The 12,018-nt window shown below is 40.4% G+C and overlaps 1 protein-coding gene across 1 annotated transcript in view; it reads left to right on the forward strand.

Annotated features, from left to right (window-relative positions):
* Positions 1-12,018, forward strand: part of LOC141980414 (scavenger receptor cysteine-rich domain-containing protein DMBT1-like) — a 111,958-nt gene that overhangs the window by 75,038 nt on the left and 24,902 nt on the right. The window contains 4 exon segments of the mRNA XM_074941647.1: positions 2,184-2,498; positions 4,202-4,516; positions 8,960-9,274; positions 11,548-11,862. Coding sequence (XP_074797748.1) covers positions 2,184-2,498; positions 4,202-4,516; positions 8,960-9,274; positions 11,548-11,862 — 1,260 coding nt within the window.

Consider the following 12,018-nt stretch of genomic DNA (forward strand, 5'->3'; position numbering starts at 1 on the left):
GCAAAAGATCTATCTGGCATTAAGATTAAACTCGATAAGTTTATGGAGGAGATGGTATGATGGGATAACATGATTTTAGTAAATAAATATTCATGGTAAATAGGCCCAATGGCCTGTGGTGGGATATTAGATGGGGTGGGATCTGAGTTACCCAGGAAAGAATTTTCTGTAGTATCTGGCTGGTGAATCTTGCCCATATGCTCAGGGTTTAGCTGATCGCCATATTTGGGGTTGGGAAGGAATTTTCCTCCAGGGCAGATTGGAAGAGGCCCTGGAGGGTTTTCGCCTTCCTCTGTAGCATGGGGCGTGGGTCACTTGCTGGAGGATTCTCTGCTCCTTGAAGTCTTTAAACCACGATTGAGGACTTCAATAGCTCAGACATAGGTGAGAGATTTTTCGCAGGAGTGGTGGGTGAAATTCTGCGGCCTGCGTTGTGCAGGAGGTCAGACTAGATGATCATAATGGTCCCTTCCGACCTAAATATCTATGAATCTATGAGAAATTAATTAGGGCCAGATTTCCAAAGGTATTTAGGAGCCTAAGGAGGGAGACAGACATCTAGAGATGCTTTTGAAAATCCCACTAGGTACCTGTCTGCATTTTTAGGTGCCTACTTGCCTTCTTAAAATCTGGCCCTTGATGCCTTTGCATGTTTTTTTTTCCTGCTTTAATCCTCCATATTATAGAGGTAGAATTTATCAGATTGATAAAATAAATACCCCAGCACTTCTACCTTGTGAAGATCATGATCTATTTGAAAAAGCTGCATGAGCAACCAATAATAGCTCTAGGAGTGGTAGAAGACGTTAGGCTTAAATTTAATGTAATGGTCATATTCCTGAAACATGCAAATCTGCATGTTTCAAGAATATGACCATTACATTAAATTAAATTTGGAAAATCTAGCTGCCTGTTAGGAAATTCCAAAATTAAGGTTTTTTTTTATTATTTTACAAGAAAAAAATATGAAACTGTTTTATGATACTTAAATAGCTTAATACCACTTGGAAACACCTATTCTACTGTTCTGGACATATCAAGAAACAATTTTGTAAAAATTCATGGAGGACTCTTGCTCAATGGCAGATTCCCAGAATCACAAAGAGCATAGAATCATAGAATTATAGAATATCAGGGTTGGAAGGGACCTCAGGAGGTCATCTAGTCCAACCCCCTGCTCAAAGCAGGACCAATCCCCAACTAAATCATCCCAGCCAGGGCTTTGTCAAGCCTGACCTTAAAAACTTCTAAGGAAGGAGATTCCACCACCTCCCTAGGTAACGCATTCCAGTGTTTCACCACCCTCCTAGTGAAAAGGTTTTTCCTAATATCCAACCTAAACCTCCCCCGCTGCAACTTGAGACCATTACTCCTCGTTCTGTCATCTGCTGCCACTGAGAGTAGTCTAGATCCATCATCTTTGGAACCCCCTTTCAGGTAGTTAAAAGCAGCTATCAAATCCCCCCTCATTCTTCTCTTCTGCAGACTAAACAATCCCAGTTCCCTCAGCCTCTCCTCATAAGTCATATGTTCCAGTCCCCTAATCATTTTTGTTGCCCTCCGCTGGACATTTTCCAATTTTTTCACATCCTTCTTGTAGTGTGGGACCCAAAACTGGACACAGTACTCCAGATGAGGCCTCACCAATGTCGAATAGAGGGGAACGATCACGTCCCTCAATCTGCTGGCAATGCCCCTACCTATTCATCCCAAAATGCCATTGGCCTTCTTGGCAACAAGGGCACACTGCTGACTCATATCCAGCTTCTCGTCCACTGTCACCCATTCGGTCCCTAGTCTGTAGCGGTGCATGGGATTCTTTCCTCCTAAGTGCAGGACTCTGCACTTGTCCTTGTTGAACCTCGTCATGACAGTATAGAAGGGGGAAAATATTTAAATGTCATAAATTTCTGGCACAGAACCCATCGGCATAAAGTACACCTTACTTAGAAACCCTAAAATCTAAATGAGGAACAACAAGGCTTTTGACATTTGGAAATATATAGTGTGTTTAGGACATAGCTCCTTTGATGCACTTCAAAATCTCCATTCCTGAGAGAGCACCATCAAGAATTACCAAGGATGTCAGCATGATTAATTGTTTTATTTCTGATAACTTGCAAATACTGACTTCTTGTTCAATAGGAATAAGACATATTAACAGCAGAGATTTATCCCTACAGGAAGCAAGCAGCTCAGACTCGCGAATGGGGCAGATCGCTGCTCTGGGAGACTGGAAATCTATAATGATGGCATGTGGGGAACAGTCTGTGATGATTTCTGGGACATATCAGATTCCAATGTTGTTTGCAAACAGCTTGGATGTGGACACACTCTTCTTTCAAATCTCTCTGGACATTATGGAGAAGGATCAGGGAAGATCTGGCTAGATGATTTGAACTGCTCTGGGAATGAATCCAAGCTCTGGGAATGTCCTTCCAGAGGATGGGATCAACATAACTGTCATCACTATGAAGACGTAGGAATTCTCTGCTCAGGTGTGGACAATGAATTCTCTATTGAACCTGATTAACTGGAAAATAAATCATCGATTCCAAGGCCAGAAAGGACCTTACCACTTATAAAAAAAAACAACATAGGACTTTTAGTTTATCACTAGAGGCACATTTTCCAGTCCTTTAATCATTCTTGTGGCTCTTCTTTGAACTATTCATTTTATCAACATCCTTCTTTAATTGTAGACACCAGAGCTGGACATAGTATTCCAGCTGCTGTTACTCCAGTGCCAAATATAGTGGTAAAATAATCTCTCTACTCCTACTTGAGATTCCTCTGTTTATCCAAGGATGGCATTGCCCTTTTGGCCCCAGTGTTGCACTGGGAGCTCATGTTCAGCTGTTTATCCATTACTACCTCCAAATCTTTTTCAGAGTCACTGCTTCCCAGGATAGAGTCACCCATCCTATAAATAAGGCCTATATTATTTGTTCCTAGATATATACGTTTACATTTAACCTTATTAAAACACATATTGCTTGCTTGCACCCAGCTTACCATGAGATCCAGATTGGTCTGTATCAGTGACCTGTCTTCTTCATTATTAACCGCTCCCACAATCTTTGCATCATCTGCAAACTTTATATTTTCTTCCATGCAATTGATAAAAATGTTTAAATATCGTAGTACCAAAAACTGATCTCTGCGGGACACCACTAAAACTACACCCACTCGATGAGGATTTCCCATTCATGATTACTAGGTCTGTCAATTAATCCAGTTAATGCACGTGATTAACTCAAAAAAATTAAGTGTGATTAATTTTTTTAAATCTCCCATTCATTTCTCATTATTCATTTTCCGTGAAAAGGGGGGTATTAATGACAAGAATAGCACCAAGACCAAAGCTGACTTATCAAGGAGTTTAGATACTATGGTCAAAAATGGATGCCTAAAATTAAGGTCCATGTTTAGGCTTTTACTAGCCACTGACATCTTTCCATCTATCACTTTCACCATGGGAGCAGGATGGTGGCTGTTGTTAAAGGACTGCCTTGAGGTTCCCAAGATCTAGTTTCCATTTCCAGCTTTGCTATAGGTTTTCTATTCACCTTGGACAAGTAACTTAGGTCCAAGTTTTTAAAATATATTTAGGTGTTGCTTTGCTCCGTGTTGCAATGCTTAACTGAGTAGGGAGCCTAAGACTCATTTTCAAAAGTGACTTGGGCACTTAGATCTTTAAAGCAATTTAGACACCTAACTCACAGTGAAATCAGTAGGAGTTAAGCACCTAAATACCTCTGAGGATCTGGCTCTTAGGAGCTCAAGTGCCATTTGACTCCTAAATGTCTGTCACTTTTGATAATGTAACTTAGACTCCTAAATCACTGAGTTGTTGCAATGCAAAATGGAACAACGCCTAAATACCTTTACAAATCTGGATCTTAATCTGTCTTTGTCTCAGTTCCCCATCTGTAAAATGGGGATATTAACACTTTCCCTTACCCTTTGTCGGTCTTGTCTATCTAGCTTGTAAGATGTTCAGGACAGGGACTGTGTGTTTAGCAAATATCTAGCACTATGGAGTCTCAGTCTTGATTGGGGCCCCAAAGCAGTACTGTAATGCAAATAAATAAAGAAAAGAAAATAATAAAAATAATAATAATAATAATAATAATAACTAAAAAGTAGCTTCGTTTTAAAAAATGCTGAATGGCTTACATAGAAAGACTTTTCCTTACAGGAAGCCAACAGGTCAGACTGGTGAATGGGACCGATCACTGTGCTGGGAGAGTGGAGATTTCTTACAATGGCACCTGGGGGACAGTCTGTGATGATTCCTGGGACCTATCAGATGCCAGTATCATTTGCAAACAACTGGGATGTGGACACGCCATCAGTGCAACTGTCTCTGCTCATTATGGGCAAGGATCAGGGCAGATCTGGCTGGACAAGTTGAAGTGCTCTGGAACCGAATCCACTCTCTCAGAATGTCCTTCCCAGGGTTGGGGGCAGCATAACTGCGGGCATCATGAAGATGCAGGCGTGCTCTGCTCAGGTCTGTTCTGCGAACACTCTGTTTAACTGATAAACAAGGAATTAATATGAGAGATGAATGTTAGAAAATGGAGATGGAAAATCAGAAGGCAGTTGAGTGTGATGGAGAAAAATCTCTCTGCTGGTCATGATTCTTTCTGGCATTTATTCCGGCAAACTTATAAATAGTCTCCTCTTAAGAGCAGAGTTCAGATCCATCCCCTTGACTGTAGGGCTTTGTGGGATGGGGACACACCTTCCCCCAAATTGTGTGAACCCCAGAATTTTTCATGTCATCATGTTACTTATAGCAGGGGGCAAAATCATATTACATGCCAGAGTTGGCCACGCTGTATGTTGCAACCTAACTAATGTTTTAAACTCAGACTGTTGAACTGGGAAATTAAAACTGGAAATAGAGCTGTCAGCTACAGTATGGAAATGCAGAGAAAACCTGCAACTAAGCCTCATTGCCTCTAAAGGCAAAAAACAGAAAAGTCATCATTTTAAATTGAAAAAAGAAAAGTCCCAGGACACATTAAGTTATTTGCTATAAGAAATATTATGAGAAATTTAATATTCTTTATTTTACAAGAAACGTAATTTGAAACCAACTAATAATATTTATCTAATAATTTAAACCACTTAAAAACTCACAATCTACTATACTGAACACACAGAGACCCAAATTTGTAAAAATTCACAAAGGAGACTTGTTTACAAGCAGATAGACCAGAATGACAAGGAATATGAATTTGTGGGGAGAGGGGAATCAAACACCATTGACTTCTGTCATGACCATGACAAACATAAAATTTCACTCATAATCCCCTCAAGTCTGAATGTGCATTTCACTCCCCTATGCAGTTGCAAAATACATTGTAAATCGGAGATGATACCCACCAGATGCTGCAATACCTCCAGATCAGATATTCACTGTCATGAATTGCTGAGGTTGTCTTCGTAGCTCAGGTGTTTTCTGAAATCCTACAAAAGTCCTGTTCTTCGATAGCATCTGGAATTTCTCCCTATAGAAAGCGAACAGATCAGACTGGTGAATGGGGCAGATCGATGTGCTGGGAGAGTGGAGGTTTATTACAATGACGCCTGGGGCACAGTCTGTGATGATTCTGTGATGACACACATCAGATGCCAATGTCGTTTGCAAAGAATTGGGATGTGGACGCGCCCTTAATGCACCTGGCTCAGCTTATTATGGGGCAGGATCAGGGAAGATCTGGCTGGATGATGTGGGTTGCTCTGGAAGCGAATCCTATCTTCGGGACTGTTCCTCCAGAGGATGGGGTCAGCATAACTGTGGGCACGGTGAAGATGCTGGAGTTCTCTGCTCAGGTCTGTTCTGTGAATGCTCTATTGAATTTGATTAACAGAATTAATATAAGAGATGAATATTAACTAAACAAGATGCAATAAAAGGAGAAGGTAGCTGAGTATGATGGAGAAGAATCTCCCAATTGGGCCCAGAATTCTTTCTCACATTTGTTTCTACTAAAATTCCTTTTTCTGCGCTAAACAGCACAATGAAGTTGGGATAGAATTTTGTCCTTAGTGTTATCACCAGATTTCCCCAACTCACGGCCTCTTTCTGCTCCAAATCATTTGTAGTCTGAGGTTATGAATTAATAATTTAAAATATAATGAGTATATCAGGCGTGGTACTAACCTATGAGGCATCATAGTATTCACGTTTTTTGAGGTGCAGCCCTTACTATGATTCTTTGCTTTTTAGCCCTTGACTGTGTACCATTACAAAACTTTTTCTCTGACTTTGTGGTTATTTTCCTTAATAATTTTTCTGAGATTTTATTCAAAGATTTTGAAAAATACAAGTAAATTACATCTCTCCACTTTTAGCTGCTCTTTTAGTGATATTTTAAAAACTCGTATGTCAGAGCAGCATGTTTTTCCATACAAAAATGCCTTTTCAACCCTATGTACCCTTATATTTAGCCATATTGTCACACCAGCCTATATTTAATTAGACTAACAAGTATCACATGTTCCTGATGAAATACAGATATAAATTGCAACAGCAGTATCGGGGAAAGAAGTAAGTTGGACAGAGACGTTAGGTATGAACCACTTCTAGTACTGTAAAAATGCTCAATATCTGGAGGGAAGAACTGAAATCTTCTAAAGAATGCCTTAATAAAGTAATACTATTAGGTAATATAACCTATGACAACTTCCCTCTTGGCCAGCACACTGGAAATTGAATTACAGACCTCCAGAACTAAACACAGAAGTTGCTACAGCTTGACCTAAAGCTCTCGAGCTTAGGCTGTAACAGACTCATGTCCTCTGTGGATCAGGCAGATAGTGTAACACACTCACCAGTGAATTATTCTAATTCCTCCCCTGCAGATTTAGAAGGAATGCTCATTACCCAACAGTCAATATTTTACTGAAGTTTTCTAAGATCTCTTTCTTTTTACATATTAACAAATTATCCTTTTACAGGACTCCGATCAATATTTTATTGTTCTGTTCTTTTATTTCACGGGCTGGCTGACATTTTTCTCCATTCCATTTCTCAAAAGCTTTTAAATCCTGTCTGTCCTACTCTTCAGCCGGGTTATCTTCTTGGCACTGTAGCTGCATGTAACAGACTCAGAATACTCAAATTTAGCTTCAAGGTGTTAGACTGATAAAAATCTCATTTCTAATGAAGCTTTAGGCATGATTCTGTACTTCCTGAGATTTAGAGTGAAATCCTCACCCCACTGAAATCAATGGGAGGTTTGCCAACAAATGGAATAGGGCCAGGACTTCACCTGTTAAATATTCATTTCAAGTCCCTGCAGTGGCATGAGAGCGAGGGGGGATCTCTACGGGAACTAAAGTATAATGATTCTCATCCTTATCAGAATCATTAATACCCTGGATGCAACGGGAGTTTCTAACAAAAAAGTAAAACTGTAGCAACCCTTAGATGTAGGCGGCCTCATGTTTCCCAATATAATGCACTCTTGCAATCTTTTTTTAAAATTTTTTTAGAAGCTCTGACATCTTCATTGTTTGCAGCAGGCTTGGATATTTACTAGGGGAAACTCTCTCAGTGTAGCAAAGTGTCTTGTCTTTGTCCTGTGAAATTTTGTTCCGATTTAGCTGAGCTGGCGAGTGTTGCAAGTCACCATTTCCCTTCTTTCCCCTGGGTTCTTCAGAAAAATGTCAGCCTTGGAGATTCCCAGGTTGGGCTCAGGCCACTGCCAAAGCAGCAGCAGCTGTAGCAGGAGAGGTTGGAAAGAGCTCAGCTCACTCCCCCCAGCCCCATCCAGCCCTTTTTCCTGTTCCTTTCAGCCCAGCACATGGTTCCCAACATGCCATCCTTCCCCACTCTGGGGCAACACATAGGCAGGAGGGGAGCTCCCCCAGCTACCAGTATTGGTGAGAGAAAGTTGACCCTGCCTTGTGCAATCCACTTGGATGTACGCATTATAGAACAGTCTTTAATTTCCACAAGACCCCTGCCTCATTCAGTGCACACACTGGATGCATAAGGGAGAAAAATACGGTGGAACAGGCAACCATAAACCAGGCATTTCCCAACTTTCAGGTGTTCGACCCTGTAACCTACCAATGTTTGTTTGTTTAACAAGCGCTTGTAGGTAATGCATATAGCCATTAATGTTATTCATCGAATTTCCCATGCCTACAGAGCAAAGATCATTCTGATTTGCACAGAGTGCTGAATGTAGAAAATTAGTGTTCTCGGAGCATGGAGATTTTCTTGCATGGTGTGAAGTACAATTTTGGATAATGATCTGCATGACACTAGGGATGCCAGTACAGTGGGCCGGTATCTGTAGTGTAGAGCTAGAGAGAAAGCTTAGAACTGACTTTGTTATGACAAAATTTCTTGTCATAATTTTAGTTAAAAAATAGAATCAGAACTCAATAGAATTAATTGTTTTTTAAAAATTAGGAATCATGAAAAGTGAAATAATCTGTTTTCATGCAAAATTGATTTGAACCATTTAATAATCTTTGACTAGCAGCTAAACACAGTTTTAAAAACATACTCAAACATATTAATTATGTGGGACCTGTTGAAATCAGTGTGATTCCTTCCATCGAGTTCAATGGGCTTTGACCCCATTTTAGGTCAATAAAAGGACAAAAGTGTAACATATGTAGAGGACTTTTGCTCAATAGCCAGCTGGTGAGAGTGAAAAAAACCTAAATGTCATGAATTCTGAAAAAAATATACAACCCTGCTTCTAATCATTCCTAAGATTGAATGTGGAATGGGCCTATGCAGTTCTGAAATGCAAGGAATGTAGGAGACGAAACCCACCAGCCACTGCAATAGCTCCATAGAAGATATTCACTTTTGTAAATTGCTGAGAATGTCATGTTCATTTGCCCAGGTGTTTCCTGAAATCTTACAAACATCTTCTTCTTCAATAGGAATGACATTAACATCCGCAATTCCTCTCTGTAGGAAGCAAACAGATCAGACTGGTGAATGGAATAGATACATGCTCTGGGAGAGTGGAAATTTATTACAATGACACCTGGGGCACAGTCTGTGATGATTCCTGGAACACATCAGATGCCAATGTCGTTTGCAAAGAACTGAGATGTGGACACGCCATCAGTGCACCTGGCTCAGCTTATTATGGGGCAGGATCAGGGAAGATCTGGCTGGATGATGTGGGTTGCTCTGGAAGCGAATCCTATCTTCGGGACTGTTCCTCCAGAGGATGGGGTCAGCATAACTGTGGGCACGGTGAAGATGCTGGAGTTCTCTGCTCAGGTCTGTTCATTCTCTATTGAAGCTGATTAGCTGGGGATTAATTTAAGAATTGTGTATTAAGTGACAGAGAAGCAATACAATAAGAAGAGAGCTGTGCACAGTAGAGGAAAATCTTCCTGCTCATCACACGCACATATTACTGTCTGGCATTTCTGAGCACATTTCCAAATCTCAAATTAGGTGTATTGGCAGTGATGGTGTACTGGGTGGTGTACTGTGTAGAAACCTGCACAGTTCCTGCCCATATTATATTCATGCTATAGCTGTCCACTACAGATCTCCAGAGTTAATCAGAGGGTCCAATGAGTGCCTCAGGGTACTGCCTAGCACTAGGAAAACCTAGTTTTTGAACAAACTGTATGAGCTGCAAATATTGCCTCCCATTACCTGCCTTACTTAGAGCAGTGCAGCAAGGGCATCAATCACAGATATATCATACTTGGCACCCTCCACTCAACAAGTACTTCTTCTCTACCTTATACAATACCATGCAGCACTGGCAGAATTTTGTCCTTAATGTTAACAGCAAACCTCATCAGCTTGCTACCCTCTGCACCTCCAACTTGTTAATATCTGACCATACGATTTAGTTGGGGATTGGTCCTGCTTTGAGCAGGGGGTGGGACTAGATGACCCCCTGAGGTCCCTTCCAACCCTGATATTCTATGATGCTATGATTCTATGATATCTGAATGTGTTGTTTTAAATATCTTAAGTAACCTTGGCTCCAGCATAGACTTCTCAAGCATCTCACTATTAAACACTTCCATACCTGCCCACATGTACAGACAAAACCCACCATGTGCTAATGTGCATGTATTTGTATAAATATTCATTAACTTCCATAAACATATATTAGTTTACAAACACACTGCCCATTTGTCCTATTTACACTTTCTCCATACATGTATTCCATGCAACTTGATCGGCATTCATCCTGCACCAACTTTCACTGCAACCCATCTTTCCCCCACATGCTGGCAATGCGCATATTCCCCAGACAAAACTTATTCCACTTCCTAACCCTATTCATTCCACACACACGCCGTCTCCGCACTCTATACCTACCCATTCTACATCCACCCATCTCCACTCCACACATTTCATTTTGAATACATCTCCCCACTCATTCCACACACAAATTTAATCAGTTCCAAACAGTCTAAGGTACGTGAGAAAAGGGAACACTCAGACACAGGCCCTAGCATTGATAGGTAAAACCCAGGGGAAGGATGTTTTCTCTGTTTTCAGTGGAAGTCTCATCCCTCCCAGTAAACATCCTTGGGTGCCAGTATTTTCTCTGTACATCCACAGAAAGATCTGAAAACTCATGGTCTATGAGGAAAACTTGTAGATTTGTAAGGTGTGCACTTTTTACAAATTAACTAAGGTACTTTTACGGCCCCCATCCCCATATAATCCCCATCCCTCCAAATTTTTAAAGAATTTATCATTGCAACACTCCTGTGAGGCAAGAAACTGAGGCAAAAGAATATAAGGGACTGTGTCCAAGGTCACACAAAGTTTATAACAGAAAAGGGAATTAAGTCCAGGTCTCCCAACTCAGTTCTCTACCAATGGACTTTCTTACCATGCTGAGACACAGCTTTGTAACAGATCAAAAAATGGTCATAGGGTTGGAAACAAAGAAGCATGGTGAAGGGCTATTTCCCCTTACACCATGTTTATTTACTTTCTTCAGTTATCTTTCTGACAGAACTTTTCAGAAAAATTCGTCAGAGAATCCTGATTTTTCAATTTAAAAAAACTTGCTTGTTTGACCATATCCAGATGTAACCGTTACTCTGCTCTGTCTCCAAGTATTTGCTCTGTCGAGAGATGAGAGATAAGACCACTGGTCTAGCATCAGTGGAATCTCCCTGTTCTCCATTTCCTCCCATTGTATTTATTCATTTGATGTGCTGTTGTTTTAAATTCATATGTATTAAATACCAAAACCCACAATAAAAAAACAAAGGCAACAAAAGAACAATATACGTATGAATGTTCTGATGAAGAATAAAAGGCCTCAAACCCACTTCGGGTTGTAAAGGTCATAAGATCCAATGTCAGAATTATTATTATTACCTTAGATTCCACTTAATATTTTCTTGACTAAAATAAAAAGGGATTTTTCATCATTATATTTTTTTCCTGGTCTTTATATAGCATTAGTTTTGCTTGAGAATATTGGTGTCATTTGTTCAGATATTTTCATTCTGAAATCTTCACTCGCGATACGCTATACTAACAGCTGGGATTTTTCCATATAGGAAGCAAACAGATCAGACTGGTGAATGGAGCAGATCATTGTGCTGGGAGAGTGGAGGTTTATAATGATGGCACCTGGGGCACAGTCTGTGATCATTACTGGGATCTACTGGCTTCGAATGTTGTTTGCAAACAACTGGGGTGTGGACACATCATCAATGTAACTGTCTCTGCTTATTATGGGGAAGGATCAGGGCAGATCTGGCTGGACAAAGTGAAGTGCTCTGGAACTGAATCCTATATCTGGGAATGTTCTTCTAGTGGATGGGGTAAGAATAACTGTGGACACAGCGACGATGCAGGAATTCTCTGCTCAGGTATGTTCTATGAATACTCTATTGAATCTTATTAAAGTGGAACTGTGAAGGTACCATTCAGGACTAAATGGTTATAGCTGTCTTGAGATTCTCACTTAAAACAGGTATTCAACTTCTACATAGGAATATGATATTGAAAGCTGGAATATTTTCCTA

The sequence above is a fragment of the Natator depressus genome, unplaced genomic scaffold, assembly GCF_965152275.1.
Source record: "Natator depressus isolate rNatDep1 unplaced genomic scaffold, rNatDep2.hap1 scaffold_35, whole genome shotgun sequence".
NCBI lineage: Eukaryota > Metazoa > Chordata > Testudines > Cheloniidae > Natator > Natator depressus.